At 56.1% G+C, this 18,024-nt stretch overlaps 2 protein-coding genes across 5 annotated transcripts; one reads left to right on the forward strand and one right to left on the reverse strand.

Moving 5' to 3' along the window:
* Window positions 1-56: 56 nt before the first annotated feature.
* On the forward strand, window positions 57-12,821 carry LOC116546694 (deleted in lung and esophageal cancer protein 1-like). 4 transcript variants are annotated; one of them, XM_032272889.1, is made up of 16 exons: window positions 57-175; window positions 716-907; window positions 2,329-2,399; window positions 2,849-3,000; window positions 4,882-5,000; window positions 5,497-5,567; window positions 6,647-6,852; window positions 6,967-7,083; window positions 7,169-7,294; window positions 7,402-7,496; window positions 7,710-7,794; window positions 7,986-8,204; window positions 10,587-10,748; window positions 11,761-11,914; window positions 12,198-12,321; window positions 12,420-12,821. In XM_032272889.1, the coding sequence occupies exons 1-16, from the start codon at window positions 87-89 to the stop codon at window positions 12,580-12,582; spliced, it is 2,145 nt and encodes a 714-aa protein (XP_032128780.1). In that variant the 5' UTR covers window positions 57-86; the 3' UTR covers window positions 12,583-12,821. The 4 variants fall into 4 exon arrangements, with proteins under 4 accessions (XP_032128780.1, XP_032128778.1, XP_032128779.1 ...); XM_032272887.1 differs by having other exon boundaries at window positions 11,761-12,321; window positions 12,417-12,507; XM_032272888.1 differs by having other exon boundaries at window positions 11,761-12,321; window positions 12,420-12,507.
* LOC116546695 (3-ketoacyl-CoA thiolase, peroxisomal-like) lies at window positions 12,801-18,020 on the reverse strand (the record flags this gene model as incomplete). Its single annotated transcript, XM_032272891.1, has 6 exons — window positions 12,801-13,204; window positions 15,582-15,727; window positions 15,842-15,897; window positions 16,188-16,367; window positions 16,537-16,727; window positions 17,815-18,020. Coding segments are annotated over 6 exons (855 nt in total), but the record flags the coding sequence as incomplete, so codon positions are not given.
* Between the last annotated feature and the right edge of the window lie 4 nt (window positions 18,021-18,024).

Genomic DNA, 18,024 nt, shown 5'->3' on the forward strand with positions numbered 1-18,024 from the left:
TACCTCCTGGCCCCGGTCTGACCCCTGGACGGGCTTTCTCATAGGAAAAGCTGACCCATCTGGCCCTCCCTTGTCACGTGTCAGGCATGAATAAGCCACTGGTTCTGGGCATTTCTGGTAAGCCCCAGGGACTGCAAGTGGCCATCGCCATCTCTGAGGAGAGCTCTGATCACAGGTGAGCCCAGGGCTGGGGGTCTGGGGGTGGCAGTGGCCTGAGGGCTGAGGCAGCCACGCCCGGGACCAGCACTGTCGGGTTGGTCTACGCCCCTCTGAGTCCTGCAGCCAGGAAAACAGCACGGTGTTACTGTGGCCACTCACCACTCCTGTGGGGACAGTTCCCTTTACCCTGTCCCTGCCCTCTGTGTGGTTCCCCCCACACACTTGGAGGCGTGGTTCCCCCCCGCACACTTGGAGGCATGGTGCCCAGCAAGGCAGAAGATGGCAGGGGACAGGGCTGTGGGTACCCTGGGCTTGCCCACAGAAGGCCCCGCAACTGGAAGCCATGCCCCTGGCCAGGGACGGTTTGTGCAGTGTTTGAGGCCTTTCTCAGCATCATGGGCGGGCGGGAAAGGTGGGTCTGTGGTTGGTAGCTCAATGAAACAGGAGTCCGAGGCTGAAGCCTGGTGCCTGGGCAGCTTCTGTACACCGTCCAAAGATGGCTCTCTGGCCAGGGCCAAGGGTGGCATGTTACACAGTACCAATGGGCACGGGACAGTGTTTCCAGCACAGAGCAGTGGCCAGGCCACCCAAAGGAGCTCCGCCTGGACTTTGGCTCAGCGGTGCCACTGAGGACCCGTGTGAATCGCCAGCTCATCCTCACCAATCGCTCTCCAATACAGACCCCCTTCTCCCTCAAGTTTGAGTACTTCGGGAGCCCCCAAAACAGCCTGAGCAAAAAGACTAGCCTGTAAGTCTTGCTTCATTCACTTCCCGGGGCAGATGAGGCTGGGTGGGGTGTACCCTGTTGAGCCTCTGTGTGGCTTAGGTGGCCAGTGGCTGGTCGTGTGAGAAATGAGAGTGTGTGTTTTTACAGGTAGACATGGGGTCAGGCAGAGAGGAAACGTCTCCTGCTCTCCACCGCTCAGGCCCCAAGTGGGCCCGGGGAGAGGCTGGGATTGTGGCCCCTTCTCAGCCTGCCCTCCTGGAGTGGAGGCTTCTAATGGACCACGCAGATGGGCTTGTGGTGAGGGAGGAGTTACTGTAGGCAGGACCGTGCCAGCCAAGAGGTGGGAGGAAGAGTTCAGGAGCAGAGAGTCTTCAGGGACCACTGATAGCCTGCCTGGGCTGACCTGTGGAGTGAGATGGGGAAGGGGTGCCCCAGAGACAAGATGGAGAGTCTAGGCTAGTCATCAGCAAGCTAAGGGCAGAGGCGAGATCTAGAGTGCTGCTCACACATACACACACACACATACACATACATGCATATACGGAGGTGCATACATGCATACACACGTATACATATGCACACACACATACATACACATGTACACGTACACACACATGCATATACAGAAGTGCACACACATGCATACACACGTATACATATGCACACATATACATATACATACATACATACACATGTACACATACACACACACACAGGTGTGCCAGAATCAGCTAGCATTGGCTCAGAAGAACTGATGGTTAAATATTCAAGCATTTTGAAAATCTCTAACTTGAAATCATGCATTATAATGTAATGGAGTGCCCACTATGTGAACACCTAACCCCCTAATCTAGTGAAGCAAGAGAGCCCAACTTAGAAACCACTGCTGTAGGTGGAAGGGGAGCCATGAACAGCTTGTAAGGCATGAACTTTCTATTGTGAAAAGCTAGTGTCTACCCAATACTGGACAGTCGACAGCAGGAAAAACCAGAAACGGGCCTGTTGTGGAAGTCTAGGCTAGAGAAGGGGGTGTGGGCTAGAGATGGGGGGTCTGGGCTAGAGATGGGGGGGTCTGGGCTAGAGATGGGGGTCTGGGCTAGAGATGGGGAGTCTGGGCTGGGTTTGCATCCAGGAGTAACCTTGGCACAGAGCTGTGGGCACGGAGTCCTGCTTCAGAGCCCTCCTGGGTGTCTGGGGAGGTAATCCCTGTAGCCAGCGGGTGGCCTGCTGCTGGGGATGTTTGAATGGTAGGGGTATAGTGGGCGCAAAGACCAGAGAAGCAGGTAAAGGAAAGAACTGACCAGCTTTCCCCTGGGAAGAGCAGGCAGAGCCCCCTTCCCCTGCTGGGCACCTGGTAGAATGCTGGTTGCTGCAGAACCTGGCTCGGGTCTTGGGACAGGCTTGGCTGACTTGATCCTATTCTTGTGTCTCCACTTGTAAAGCCCTGACATGCCTCCTGCCCTGCTAAAGACGGTGCGGATGCGACAGCACTTGGCCAAGCGAGAGCAGCTGGGTAAGAGCCACCAGAGTGGGGCTGCTGGGCCCAGGCCACAACCAGAGCCAGGGTTGGCATGGCCTTCTGTGGATATGGGCTGGCAGCTGCCAGGGAGCGGGACCGGGACAAGAGACTGCTCTCAGATGGCCAAGGCTCTCTACCTGGCAGTGCCTCTTGCTGTTGAGGGCACTTCCCTTCGAGGGCCTGGATTCCATTTGGGACGGGCGGTGGCTCTGACGGAGGGCTTCCGCAGGGACCTGGCCCCCCAGGGAGTAGAGAGGCTGACCGCACAGTGCCCTGAGCAGCTTGTCCCTCAATTCTGGCTCCCAGGAGGGCATATGTAGCCTGACCAAGGAAAGGCTAGAGGGTGGCTCGTCAGGGGCAGTGCTTTGCTAACACCCAAGGGTTTGGACCTCACTCCCACCTCCAGTTCCCTAAATCCCCCACACCTCACGGTTCTTTCCCAGATTTTATGGAGAGCATGTTATCTCACGGGAAAGGAGCTGCTTTCTTCCCCCACATTTGCCAGGGCATGCTGGGGCCCTACCAGCAGCTATGTGTTGACATCACAGGCTGTGCCAATATGTGGGGCGAGTACTGGGACAATCTCATCTGCACGGTAAGGGCACACAGGAGGGCAGTGGCCTGGGGGTGAGGAGTCCGCCCCAGCCCTCGCCTCCAACACCTGGGCCTCAGCCTCTCAAACCTCACCAGGTTGAAACACAGTGCCCACTGAGCTCGGGATGGGCGTCCGTGTCTGAGGCAGCCTCAGGTTCTGGCTGAGGCATTTCAGGCAGGAGGGGTCCTCATGAGCAGTAGAACCTTCCACACTTTTTCCCAGGAGGGGCAGGGCTGGGGCCATATCGAGGAGGGCAGAGAAGACAGTAGGCTGCCTGCCTGAGCCAGGACCCAAGACCTGGGGTAGGGAGTGTGGAGTGTGGAGTGGAGGGACAGCAGCAGCCCCCTAGAGCCATGCTCTTGCCCCGCCCTCGGTGGGGCTCACCCAGGGGTCCATTTAATTGCTCCAGCACTCAGCATGAATGGAGCACCTACTGTGTGTGAGTTCCTGTGTGGCCCACTGTGCTGTGGAGGATACAGGGATGAATAAGGTAACCAGCAAGGCAGCCCTAGTTCAGTCTGGAGAGAGGAAACATTCAGGGTTATCCTACCGTTAAGTTGTTAAATAGATTTTCATCAACTCCTTAGTAAATTGAACAGATTAGTTGTAGTAGATATTTGCGTTCTGTGTGTTATGTGTGACAAAGACTTGATCGTGTTCCTCTGCAAAGGGCTCTTAGATAACAGGAAGTTTGGGAAAAGCATCTAAGTGGGCAAAAGATATGAATAGGCAACTCCAAGAAAGACAAATACAGACGGCCAATAAACGTGAAAATCTGTCACCACCACTGACAGTTAAAGAAATGCAAAGTAAAAGGCCACAAAATACTGGTTTTGACACATTAGCATGGTGTAGAAGCTGTTGGTAAAGGTACCGGGGAGCTTTGGGCCCCTGCTCCGTGTCCGTCAGCGGAGGAGTGGATGCAGGCAATGGCCCACATCGGGAGGGGAATTCTGCACAGCCTGTTACATGATGCTGTAAACTTAGTAAAATTAGTCCTATACTGTTGGCCGGGCGCAGTGGTTCATGCCTGTAATCCCAGCACTTTGGGAGGCTGAGGCAGGCAGATGTCTTGAGCTCAAGACTGTGAGAGCAGCCTGGGCATGGCGAAACCCCATCTTTATAAAAAATACAAAATGAGCCAGGTGTGGTGGCACGTGCCTCTGGTCCCAGCCGTTCAGGAGGCTGAGGTGGGAGAGTCAGTTTTTCCCGGGAGGTAGAGGTTGCAGTGAGCCAAGATCATGCCACTGCACTCCAGCCTGGGCGATGGAGCAAGACCCTGCCTAAAAAATGCCCAATGTATCCTATATTGTTAAAAGATTGTGAAAGAAAGTCACGTGCAGCACGCTCCCCGTTTATATCTGTGTCTACACGTTTTTCGTGTTGACTGAAATGTTAACAGTGAGTCATGTTGCAGAGGTAGGATTGGAGGTGATTATCACACTTACATTTTTTAAAAAGTAAGATTTATTACTTTTGATTAGCAGAGAAAAGTAATAAAGTTCTTTTCATTTAAAAGGTAGAAATTTGATCAAAGGGACTATGCGAGGCCAAAGAGCCTCAGGCTTGCCGGGCATAGCGGCTCACGCCTGCAGTTCCAACACCTTAGGAGGCTGAGGCAGGAAGGTTGCTTGAGACCAGGAGTTTGAGAGCAGCCTGGGCAACATGATGAGACCCTGTGTCTATAAAAGAGAAAAAAAAAGGGCCTTAGGCAGGGGCTCTGTGCAGGCTGCCTGGCCGGGAGGGGGAGCGGAGATGCAGGAAGCGGGAGAGACGCCCGAGTGCTGCACAGGGAGGCTGGGACCAAACGTGGGGCCCCTGGGCAGGCGGAGGCCCTGCCCAGAGGGGATGGCAGTGACATAGGGCTGGGCGTGTTTCCAGGTGGGAGACCTGCCGCCGGCAGTCATCCCAGTGCACATGGCAGCGGTGGGCTGCCCCATCAGCTCCCTGAGGACCACCTCCTACACTGCTGACCAGGCCCAGAAGGAACCAGCCATCAGGTGCTCTGTGCTCGGTCTGAGGCTCTGCTCCCTGGTGGCCCCTGACACCCTCTGGCCTTCAGGCTGGGCTGCCCACGTCGGCTTCTTACTCCCCAGCTGGCATGGGACCACTGGTGCCACCTTATAGGAAGGCTCCAGGCCAGGACTTCCCTGAAGGAAGGTGGCCTCAGGGGACATGGCCACCACCTGCACATCTCCGAGGGATTTCGGGGGGGGCGGAAGTGGCGAATAGGCAGGGTGGCTCGAGGTCGGCACCAGTCCAGGTGAACTGGAATTAGCATAGTCTGCTCAGGGTGGGTGGGTCGATGCTGGGGCCCAGGGCAGCCCCAGAGCACAGCTCACCTGGTGCCACCTGGGGAAGGCACCAGACCCCTGGTCTCAGTGATTCTTAGGTGTGGCGTCTCCCCGTGCCTGAGCCCCCAGCCCTAGCCCTCCTCCCTACCTGCAAGGTGTGCGCAGGCTGTGGCTGTACTGAATCCGGTCTGCCTGCCTCCAGGTTCGGCACCCAGGTCTCCGGAGGAGACACAGTTACCCGAACACTTCGCCTGAATAACTCCAGCCCCTGTGGTGAGACACGCATGACATAAATTAGGGCTCTCGCCACAGGCTGTGCCTTGTGGTGAGCCAGGCTGGAAGGGAAGTTAGGGCTGGGGAGGCTAATGGCCCATGAACAGGACCCAAGAGTCCAGCCGCCTGTGGTTACCGAGGTGTGGATGGGCCCCCGGGTGCCCTGGGTTCATCAGGGTTGCTATGTGGAGGAACAGGCACTACCGGGGGACCGCTTTCTCATTCCTGCGGCCAGCAGGACCTCAGCTGCCTGAGAGCTGCTGGGGACACAGCGGGGACAGGATGGCAGGGTCTCTGCTGAGGGGCATCCCTCCTGATGGGTGGGTCAGACGTGACTGTGGGCTGCAGTGTGGGACTGCGTGGAGTACAACTGAAGGGGAGGCTGGAGTGCTGGGGGGAAGGTGATGAGGGGGCCAGGCTCCCCGTGGGCGGGAGGCAGAGTGCAGGCTGAGCTAAGAGGAAGGGTAAGCCGATGTGGCCCAGTGGGGCATGCTGGGGTAGACAGTGTTCTGGGCCTGAGGAAGGGCTAGGAGAGGAAGCTGGCCACACTGAAGAGGGGGCCCTGGCCACGCCAGTCCCTGAGCAGGGCTGGGAACAGGATCAAAGGCAGGAGGGGAGGGGAAGATGGGTTCAATGCAGGCAGATGTCTAGGTTTGGGACAGGACTTTGGGGACTCCTCAGTCTGGGGGCTTTGCGGAGATGAGGTGGGGCCACCGGCTGGGTGTAGGGAGGCAAATGGAGGTGTCGGAGGAGGGCAGGGACAGTTTGACATGGTCATGGTGCAGACTGGAGAGAGAGCAATGTGGAGCCCCAGTTTAGACTGGGGACAGATTAATGGGGGTGGCAATCTGTTCAGCTGGAGGACTTCAGGTGATAGAACCAGAGGGCATAAGCTGTAAAGCCTTTTTTTTTTTAATGAGAATTAGCTGGAAGTGGCATTACAGAGGCAGAGAGGCGCTTTCTCCACCCTGGGTTTGGGAGAACAGCTTATCTCTGTCTGGGGGTGTAAGCAGGGGGAAGCCCAGGGGGGTCGTCTCCTCCTCCCTTATTCCTCACCCTGCCCCCCACATCTGCCCCAGACGTCCGCCTGGATTGGGAGACCTATGCTCCGGAAGACAAGGAGGACCGGCTGGTGGAGCTGCTAGTGTTTTACGGGCCGCCCTTCCCACTGCGGGACGCAGCTGGGAATGAGCTTGTGCGCCCTGACTCTCCTGAGGGTAGCTGCCTCCTCTGGTCCCCAAGCCCCTCCCGTTCATCAGAATTCAGCCATGAAACTGACTCGTCGGTGAGCAGGGATGGAGGGGCAGGTCAGGCTGGCCACTGAGGGCCACTGAGGTGTGGCCAGCAGGTTAGTGGAACCTCAGTGACTGTGTGAACCTCAGTGACTCCTTGGTGACAGGTTGAGGGCAGCTCCAGTGCCAGCAGCGGGGCAGCACAGAAGCTCATCTCTGTCATCCTGCAGCCACACGAGGGGGTGCCCTCCGGCCGCCTGTACTCTGTCAGCCCCAAGCAGGTGGTGAGTTGGGGTAGGGGCTGGGAGCTGTCGGCACTGGCCGGCCAGGGGGCATGGGATGGTGCTAAGGTGGCTGTATCCACGCCAGGTGGTCCCTGCTGGGGGCAGCAGCACCATCTACATCTCCTTCACACCCCTGGTGCTCAGCCCCGATATCCTGCACAAGGTGGAGTGTACTGGCTACGCCCTGGGTTTCATGAGCTTGGACAGCCAGGTGAGCTCTCCTGGGCTGGGGTGGGGGCCGCAGCCACTGCCCGCTCCTGGGTAGCATGCTGCCTGCTCAGCCCAGGGATCAGCTGTGATCAGACTTGGGATCCGTAGGAGCAAAGGGAGATTCCAGGGAAGAGGCGTCGCCTGCAGGACTTTGCGGTGGGACCCCTGAGACTGGAGCTACATAGCTATGTGAGGTCCGCACGGTGAGTCTGCTGGGCCCCCATCTCCTTCCATCCCCACGGGGGCACACCTCACCAGGCACTGGTGGGGCCAGGCAGCGTTCTCTGAGCAAAAGGATGGGCATGGCCGGGAGAAGTCAGCCCAGGGAAAGGCTGGCCCGAGGCTGGATGGGCAGTGGGGGCCGCCAGGAGGCCCCAGGCGCCTGGTTTGCCCCAGCAGTGCCTGTTGCTGGGCAGGCTGAGTGTGGAGCTGGACCACAGCGGCAGCATGGAATTCCGGTGCCAGGCCAGTGACCTCATTCCCCAGCGGCCCTGCTCTGGGGTGAGTGTGCTGCCACCCTCTGGCCCTGCCAGCTTACCTGGGCCTCAGCTGTCTCTGTGTGCCCTTCTGGGACTCGGGCCTTACAGTCTGAGTCAGTCCGTCCGCCAGCCCTCCCAGCCCTCCCCTAGAACCATGGGCTTGAAGAGAGAGAAGAGACACAGCCCCTGCCTGCTGCCTCTGTGGCTGCCCAGGTGCTGAGTGAGCTGGTGACTACCCATCACCTGAAGCTGACCAACACCACGGAGATCCCACACCACTTCCGGCTCCTGGTCTCCAGGCCCTTCTCCGTTTCTCAAGATGGGGCGAGCCGGGTCCACAGAGCTCCTGGCCCTGGCCAGAAGCAGGAGTGTGAGGAGGAGGCAGCCTCAGCGGGCAAGCAGCTGGTGCTCCGAGCACAGGAGAACATGCTGGTCAGTGGGGGATCTGTGGCCTTCGCCTCAACAGCACACCCGCACGTGCGTACAGACAGCACCCCTGCACGCCACCCTCACGTGTTTGTGCCCGGACACAGACTGCACACCTGACCCTGCCATACCCTGTGTGAACACTCCCACCAGAGACACCACATTCAGCACCTCTGCACAAGAGGCTTACACAGGCACGGACATGCCAGACGTCGTGTACACGCACATGCGTGCACGTGCTCCAGAAATGTCCCCAGACTTCCCTTTCCCTCCTGGTTCCCACTGCTGAGATGCTGGCAGAGGCTGGTGCATTCCTGTGAGCACCTCCCTTTCCCACACAGACACCCTCCTCCTCCTGAGCAAGCTCAGGGTTTCGTCCCAGCTCAGGGGAGCCCATGGGGTTGCCATAATTGTAAAGCACTCCAGGTTCTAATGTCATTTTCCCTCTTCTGACAAATTATCAGTCATAATTGGATCCCGGATTTTCAGAGTTGGTGGGGTCGGGAAGGTCTTGGGAATGCCAGGAACTCAGTGGAAACCATCCACTTCTCTGAAGCAACTGGAATGAAGGCTGAGTGTGTGCACACCCATATCTGCGCAGCGGGCTCCCAGGGTGCACAGGGGCAGGCCGAGGGTAGACAGCCTGGCAGGGTGCCTCACCTGTCTCCTACTTCCCCTCCTGCTTCAGAGGCTCTCTTTCTTCCTCTCCTTGGAGGGCTTCCCTTTATGTTATGCTGTGCTCCCTTGAGCTCTGCCAGGCCCTAGCCTCCCTCTGCCCATTTCTGGGTCGTCTCATCCATTTCCAGAGCCTCAGTGGACAGCCATATTCTCTCTATCCAATGTGTAGTGAGGGCCTGCTGTGCACCAGATGCTGCACTAGGTGATGGAACTCCCCGAGAACCTCACCATGGAGGTCGGGGAGACATATGGATCTGCAGAAGGCAGATGGGCACCCTTGACCCACTTTGCATTTGCTCCCTTCAGCGAGCTAAATGGAGGGGAAGGCCCAGAGCACAGCCAGAGGTTCCGTTGCACCAGAGCCTCCCAGGACACATGACGGTTAGCTACCAGGCATTAAAAGTCCTTAGCAGCTCTGGGGAAGCCCAAAGGTCCCAGAAAAAGGACACCGCATAATGGTGCCGCATCTCACCCTCCATGTGCTAACGATGCCCAGGTTTCTGGCATCTGGCTAGAATCCTCCCTCCCAGGCTCTAGAGCCAAACTCCTCTCATCCAAAGTGAACTCAGCGCCCCCAGCTTGTCCTGCCCCACACCTGTGCCTCCTTTTTGTGGTGGCATTTCATCTCAGCAAATACCACCCCAACCCCCTTGCCCATGCTCAGACCCCTGGCATGCCTTGTCATAGACCAGTTTCTCTGTGACCAGGCCAGCAGGCCCTGTGGGTGCCCCCCCACATTCCTCTCAGTGCCGTTCTTTCTTCATCCCTACACCCAGGTCTTGGTCTAGGACAGTGGTTCTAACCCTGGCAGTCAATCAGTGGCTTTTTCTTTTTTAGATAGATCGGGTCTTGCTGTGTCACCCAGGCTGGAGTGCAGTGGGATGATCGTGGTTCACTGAAACCTTGACTGCCTGGGCGCTCAAGCAATCCTCTCACCTTAGCCGCCCAAGTAGCTGGGACCACAGGCACATGCCACCACACCCAGCTAATTTTTATATTATTTGTAGAGACAAGGTCTCATTATATTCCCCAGGCTGGTGTTGAACTAGGCTCAAGCGATCCTCCCACCTCCGCCTCCCAAAGTGCTGGAATTACAGATGTGAGCCACTGCTCCCAGCAAATTAGTGCCGTTGACAAAGCTTGTTGAAGGCAGAAGCTCCCAGACGCCACCTCCACAGGTGTGAAGGTCTGGGTGAGGCCAAGAATTTGTATTTTTAACAAGTGCCTCAGTCGATTCTGATAAGCTTGTACCGAGGACCTGTGCTGGGAGCCAGGAGTCCCAGCTCCATCCTGTCCAGCCTCAGCTACAGCCTCAGCCCCTGGGCCGGCATCCTCTCATGCTCCCTGCCTGGTCAGTGACCTGTCAGAGGCTCCTGACTGTCCTCAGCACACAGACCAAGTCCTTCCTCAGCTGTTGAGCCCACCCACAGCCCTGAGCATCTGAAGGGGTAAAGGGCGGCTTGCTCATGTCCCTTCCCCTCTAGCCTATGACTCCTGAGGGCAGACATGCCTTGTCCCTGGCACTAGCAGGGTGCTGGGCAGAGTAGGTGCTGGGCAGTGCTTGCGGAATGCAAGCACCAGGTGGGGGAGCTGCTGGGCTGTTGGCTGAGCAGGGCTGGGCCCAGGAGGGAAGGAGGACGGAGCTCCAGGTGGGTAAGCAGCCACCTGCCCTCTGCAGCTGGAGATGATACCATGTCTGCATCTGCTCAGGTGAACGTGTCCTTCACGCTCTCCCTGGAGCTGCTCTCCTATCAGAAGCTCCCGGCTGACCAGATGCTGCCTGGGGTGGACATTCAGCAGAGCGCGAGTGGAGAGAGAGAGATGGTGTTTACGCAGAACCTGCTCCTGGAGTACACCACCCAGACCACTCAGGCATGCCCCAGGCCCGCCCACGTGTGGGAAGGCGGAAGCGGGCTGGGCTCTGTTCTGCTGGGGCCAGAGGAGGAAAGACCTAGCAGGGACCTCAGACATAAGGAGCCCCCACTCCTTTCCTGGGGCTCAGTCTCCCCTAGAAGAGGCCCTGTGTGCAGAGAGATGAAGGCCATCCACCCTCCTCTGCCTCATGAGCCCAAAGCCAGATGAGGGGCCAGAGTGTGGGAAATCAGGGAAGGCTCCCTGCAGGAGGTGGCATGTGAAACCTGTACACCGTTTAATCAAGGAAGGGAAACACCTTGACGACCAGGCCAAAAGAATGGCCTGATGGGTGGGGGCAGTGAGAACCTGAGGCAGCTGCCAGGGACAGCCCTGGGCTTTGTCAGGCTTCAAGCACCAGGACAAGCACCACAGAGCAGAAGGTCACCGGGCCGTGGTGCAGACGCTAAGCTGGGGCTTCTAGTGAGGAGTGTGAAGGAGTGGCCTGGGGAGGACTTGGGAGAGGCGGGGGCAGGTGGCTGAGCAGTGGAGCCGAGGTGCCCCAGCGTGGCACCTAGGCAGCTGCTGGGGCCGAGGCAGTGGGACAGTGCATAGCATCGCCTGAGTGTGGTACGGGGCAGCCAGGAGGTAGAGCAGGGCACAGGTAGGGCCTGAGGTCACGGGACACAGACAGATGGTCCAGGGCCTGAGAAGAGCTGAGGGCTGGGTCTCGGGGCCACCATAGGAGGATGGGTGAAGGAGGGCAGCCCTACCAGCCAGAGTGCAGGGCCTGGAGCTTTATGAGGGAGGGAGGCAGGGATAGCGGGGAAATGCATGGCATTACCCTGGCCCTTTCCCTGCGCAGACTCCAGCCCCTGGCCTTTGAAGTTGGCACTGGCCCCTTGCCAATTGCTGGGCACTTCCCCTGCCCTCCTCAGGAGCATGAGCACTTGGGGTCAGCAGGGTTCCCTGCGTCCCAGAGGCCCTGGCTTAGGCTCACCCAGAGTGAACAAGGCGGTCTGGGCCCCCACAGGCAGTGCCCCTGCGGGCCGTGGTGGCCGTGCCTGAGCTGCAGCTCTCCACCAGCTGGGTGGACTTTGGGACCTGCTTTGTGAGCCAGCAGCGAGTCCGGGAGGTCTACCTGATGAACCTGAGCGGCTGCCGAAGCTACTGGACTATGCTGATGGGTATGTCCTACCCTCCCACCTACCCACTGTTCCCCTACAGGGCTGTGCCAAGAAAAGACCCCCAGGAAAGGGCCGCTGTGCCTGTCCCTGCATGCTGGCCCCCAGGGCTGGTACCACGTGGTTTCTGCAGAACAGCCAGTCCCCCAATCCCACATGATCTCAGGGCTGCCCTGCCCTGCAGTTCTGAGCAAGACCAGAGGTGCAGGCCTGCGGGTGGGCGAAGTCTTCCTGTAGTGGTACACGGGACTGCCTGCACTCATGTCTTCCCTTCCCTTTCGTGCAGGCCAGCAGGAGCCAGCCAAGGCCGCTGTGGCCTTCAGGGTCACCCCAAACAGTGGGCTGCTGGAAGCACGATCCACCAATGCCCCCCCAACCTCCATTGCCTTGCAGGTTTTCTTCACTGCCAGGTACAGCCCCTCCCAACCTCCCCCAAGCTGCCCACAGGGCCTGGCCCCCGCTGCCCAGACCCCTCCTAACCGCAACCCGCACATGCTCCCCACAGCAGCAATGAGCTGTACGAGTCCACAGTGGTGGTGGAGGGTGTGCTTGGCGAGAAGTCCTGCACCCTGCGGCTCCGGGGCCAGGGCTCTTATGATGAGAGATACATGACGCCTCCCCAGCCCTCAACCCCAGGCCCCAGCTGCAGAATAAACGTTGCCAGGGATTAGGAGCAGACCTTCAGCACAAAGACACAGACTTGAGGCCCTCTGAACAGCTCCTAGAATGGAAGAAGAACCCCCTTCCACAATGGTCTCAGCCTAGGCCTTCATGTTGGCTCAGAGCCACACCACAGTAGAGACCACTGCACTGAGAATCACCACACACACTGCACAGCGAAGACCAGTATGGCAGAATTCCCCTTGGGAAAAAACCACAGCCACTAAGATAAATTCTTGCACATTTACTATGTCTGTTGCGCTTCTCATCCATGAATTCGCCTTGCCCTGGGAATTAACCGTGGCCTTGTGGCCTGGGTGACCTAGGCTGCCTTTGTCTTGCACAGCTAACGAGGGTCTGATGGGTGGCTCAACACCCCACCCACTCCTAGACCATGTCAGCCGTGTTCACATTTTCCAAACGAGTTGAAGTGCCTTGATCTGTCCGCCGCCACCACCACCAGTGCTGAGTTTTCCCGTGCGGTTCTGCTTCTGCAGTGCTGCTGCCTTGCTGCTAGAGCAGGTCTGTGTGGGCGGCGCCTCCAGCCTGGGCCTCACTCAGTTCCCAGGGTATTCAAAGACAGCAGCAGCTCCCATTCCAGTCCCGATGCACATGGACACTACTCCATATGCCCTGTGAAAACAAAACGGAACTGGCTGGGCAGAGGCACCACCCAGCTATCTCCAGACCAGGCTGAGCCAGACGGACTTCACGACGAGTAGGACACAAAACCGTCAGACCAGATCTGTGGGCACATACACAGTGGCAGATGCCAACTGCAGCTAGTGTCCCTTTTAGGGCTGGTCCTCAGGGAAAACAGAGATCATGCCCCTGCATCCTCAGTTCAGGGTGTTTGTGTGTGCATATTCCCTTCCCTAGGGACCGCTCATAATCCCAAAAGACACAGTCCCAAACATCATAATCCCAAATGTTGAAATCCTAAAAGAACAAAATCCCTAAAGTCTAAAATCCTGAAAATCACAATCTTAAAAGATCAAAATCCTGAAAATACAATTCTGGAAAAAACAATGTGGAAACCTGGCATAGTGGCATCTACTTGTAGTCCCAGCTATTCAGCAGGCTGTGGCAAGAGGATCACTCGTGCCTAGGAGGTCAAGACCAGCCTGAGCAATACAGCAAGACCCCATCTTAGAAAAAGACTTTTTAAAAAGATTCATTTAAAAGATATTTACATTTTTAGGCCAGGCGCAGTGGCTCAAGCCTGTAATCCCAACACTTTGGGAGGCTGAGAAGGGCAGATCACTTAAGGTCAGGAGTTTGAGACCAGCATGGCTAACATGGTGAAACCTTGTCTCCACTAAAAATACTAAAATTAGCTGGGCGTGTTGGCAGATGCCTGTAATCCCACATACTTGAGAGGCTGAGGCAGGAAAATTGCTTGAACCCAAAAAGCAAAGGTTGTAGTAAGCCAAGATCACGCCACTGCACTCCAGCCTGGACACCGGAGTGAGACTCCATGTCAAAAATATACATATATGTACATTTTTTAAAGGGGATTTATTTGAGAAACGAACAGAGAACACTTCCCAGGCTACTTTACACAACACAATAGGTAACAATTACATATTTTAGCAAGCATAAACACTCAGGTATGCTAACAATAGTCACAGGAGTATAACAGTTATAAACAAACCGTATTCATAAATGGGTTAAAAAGCAAACTCTGTAAATGGTGGGTAATCGTGTGCACCCAGCTTCATAACTGCAGTCATATGAACACCATGATAGAGAACCTATGTCTTTTGATGAGACTGATCAAAAACTGTGATGGAGCCAGGCCCTGTGGCTCACACCTGTAATCCCAGCACTTTGGGAGGCCAAGGTGGGAGGATCACTTGAACCCAGGAATTCGAGACCAGCCTGGGCAACATAATGAAATGCTCTCTACAAAAACTTAGCTGGGTGTAGTGGCACGAACCTACAGTCTCAGCTACTCGTGGGAGGATTGCTGGAGCCAGGGAAGCAAAGGTTGCAGTGAGCCGAGATGGAACCACTGCACTTTAGCCTGGGTGACAGAATGAGACTGTCTCAACGAACAAACAAACCTGTGATGGGTCACCACCGCATATGCAGTGACCCGAAGAACCAAGATCTTGAGAAATTTTATCTTTCACAAATGCAGGTACACAAACAGGACACCTCTTCATTTACTGAGGAAGTTTCAACATTTTTATGTACATGCACAAAGCTTACAAAGTCAGTGTGATAAGGCACTTTCATGGAATCAAACTTCTGATGTCAAAGGCAGAAAAAAAAGTGTGTCCCACCTCTGTATTGGTTCTCTCCAGGGCCCCAGGCAGTTAGATGGTGCCTGCCAACACTAAGGGCGGATCTTCCCCACCTGGTCCACTCAAATGCATCCTAACCTCCTCTACAAACACCCTCAGACACACTCAAAATAATACTCGGTCAGGTTTCTAGGTGTTCCCAAAGTTAAGTCCATTCCTTTTCAACTTAGCAGCACTCACAACTCCTTAAACCATACTTAATTTCCAAATAAAGGCAGTAACGAGGTAATGGTTGCATCACATGAGTTACACCATGTAACACGGTGACGATGCACTATCCTGCATGCGATGGAAAATGTACTCATCCCTTCCCTAGAATTCATAGCATGAATTCAACAATAGGATTTCAACATTCAGGATTTTAATCTTCTGATATTGTGACTTTGGGGATTTTAGTCATTAGGGATTTTTTTTTCCCCTTGACTAGTCAAGGGTAGAAGTAAGAAGTACTCAGAGTAAGAACAAGGAGTTTGATCTGTAATTGAACAATCAAGATAACACACTACCTTTGGACCAGCCAAGACCTTAGGGACTTTGATCTTTTGGATTTCAACATTTGGGATTTCAGCATTTGGGATTATGGTGCTCAGGACTGTGTCTGTTGGGATGATGATCCAAAGCCCACCTACCTCTATCCCCTACCCTGCAGGTGCCCCAACTTGGGTATCCCCCCACAACCCCCCACCAGGAGCCAGCCTTACCTCTTCCCACGGCGCTTCAGCTCGTTGAACAGCGTGATGACCTGTCGTGCCCCAGTGCAGCCCAGTGGGTGTCCCAAGGCCACTGCACCCCCCAGAGGGTTCACCTTCTCAGGTGGGAGTCGTAGCTTCTCCACACAGTAGGCAGCCTGGAAGGAGGCAGGTCATCACCGCAGCCCTCTTGCCCCCTCCCCTGCACCACCTGCCCGCTTGCTCCACCTGGACTGTCCAGGGCCAAGGCAACATGGAGAACAACAGCTCACCTGGCTCGCAAAGGCCTCGTTGATCTCAAAGATGTCCACGTCAGCCACAGTCAGCCCTGCAGGCAAGGTAAAGACCTGACCTGACACACTGGCCCTGTACCAGGACTCTGTGTTCCCTGGGCCTGCCCCATCCATGGGCCTTCAGGCTACCTGGTGTGTGTCTCTTCCAGAAGGGTGAGCCAATCCCAGCTGTGGGGTCAGGATGGGCTTTGAGTAAGGGACACTAGCCTGCCCACCTCCATTCTGCAGCACCCACAGGACCACCCCCATGCCCCTGGCAACAGCATGCAGGGCAGGTGCCGGATCCAGGCGGGACCCAGACAGCGATGTGAAGGAACCACCTTACCTGCTTTTTGCAAAGCTACCGGAATGGCATAGGCAGGTCCGATGCCCATGATGTCAGGTGGGACCCCAACCACTGCATAGGACCTCAGGACCCCAAGGATGGGAAGGCCCAACTCTTCTGCCTTGGACCTCCGGGCCAGCAAGATGGCAGCTGCCCCATCACTCACCTGGCTAGAGTTTCCTAGGGTCAAATTGTTGGGGTAAGGGATCAGAGTGGGGCCGAGGAGATCCCAGCCCTCCCACATCTACTCTGTCTGCAGAGGGGCCTGGTCTATTCCAGGCTCCCAGAGTACAGCACCCAGCATGGCCATGGCCTCCTTCCTCATACCCCCACCCCGGACCAGTCTCACCAGCTGTGGTAGAACCGTCCTTCTTGAAGGCAGGCTTCAGTTTGGCCAGCCCCTCCATGGTGGTGCTGGGGCGGATACCCTCATCCTGGGTCACAGTGATGCTCCTCTTGGTGCCCTTGTCATCATGGACCATGGTGGTCACAGGCACAATCTCAGCTTGGAAACAGCCCTTGCTCTGGGCTCTTGCTGCCCTGCCAGCACCATGGACAGCCAGACTCAGGCTCCCTTGGGGTTCCCTTCCTCCCTGCCCCCAACACCTATCCATTTGGGTAGACGCAAGCTTAGGCTGCTAAATTCGGGGACATGCTCAACTTTAGGGGAGCTCTGAGGGCATGGCCAAGACCTTACAGGGCCTTCTTCATCCTCAACCCCAGACCTCCAGATCGTGGCCAATCCCAACCTCAAAGGGGAGAAGGGTGTTTGGAGGGGTGCCCCCACTTACAGCCCTTTGTCCAAGAGGGACTAAGCCTGCTCCGTTCTCTCTGCTAAACTGAGGGTGGAACCCCAGAAATATTTGTGCTGGGTTCTGCCAACTTTTCTGTTCAAACCCAACAGTTCAAAGTCATCTATTCCCCAGTTTCCATATATTTAAAGTGACATATACTAAACTATTCAATGTATTTTTGTATTGAAAGAGTTTTAAAGCACAAGGTATTTGAGTGACCCTTGAAATCATGTGCAGCATATAAGTGCCCAGGGACATTCCAGTGGAAGGAATCCAAGGCTTCTGACACATTTTTAAATGGTTATGTGACCCCAAGCGGCCAAGAATCACTGCTTCAGAGAAGCACACCTGGCCCAGATACCATCCCCTGCTTTTGCTGTCCTCTCTGGACAGCCGGGACCTGCGCCAATCTTAGCCTGCCTGAGCCCCTGGGGTTTCCCTGATATCATCCCCAGTTCTTGCCATAGGATGCTGCCACAGACCCAGCATGGTCCAGAAGCTAGGATGCCAGGGTCCCTAGCATTGCTGGCCCCACACTCCAGGCTACCATGTCCAATCTCCAAACCACAGCCAGAAAAGAACACACGGGAAAACTGAGGCCTCACTAGGGCAAAGAGTCAGGGTGAACAGACCTGGAATAGAACCTGGAAGTGTTACCAACTCACAGTGGCCCTGACACTTCCCACTTCCCGCCCCCAACCTGGGAGGCCCGAGGCTTGGAAAGCACTTGCTGCCCAGCTGTAAGCACAGAAGGGCTCCACTTCAGATCACTTAGACAGGCTCCAAACCTCACTGCCCAGCCCTTTAAACAGTCCTCTCCAAGCAGTACTCACTTCTGCTGGGATGCCAGGGCAAAAGTATCCTGCTTCTCCCGTGAAATGCCAAACCGCTCAGCCACGTTCTCAGAGGTTATTCTAGAACACAAACAGCAAATAGTGTGGGCACTGGTCTGACAGCCTGGAGGAATGGACCAGGCTGCAGAGCTGTGCTTGGAATTCTGAGTTCCCAAGGCCGTAGGCAGGAGAGGACGGAATGGTCTGACG

Source organism: Sapajus apella, unplaced genomic scaffold, assembly GCF_009761245.1.
Source record: "Sapajus apella isolate SASKATOON/1434 unplaced genomic scaffold, GSC_monkey_1.0 scaffold1230, whole genome shotgun sequence".
NCBI lineage: Eukaryota > Metazoa > Chordata > Mammalia > Primates > Cebidae > Sapajus > Sapajus apella.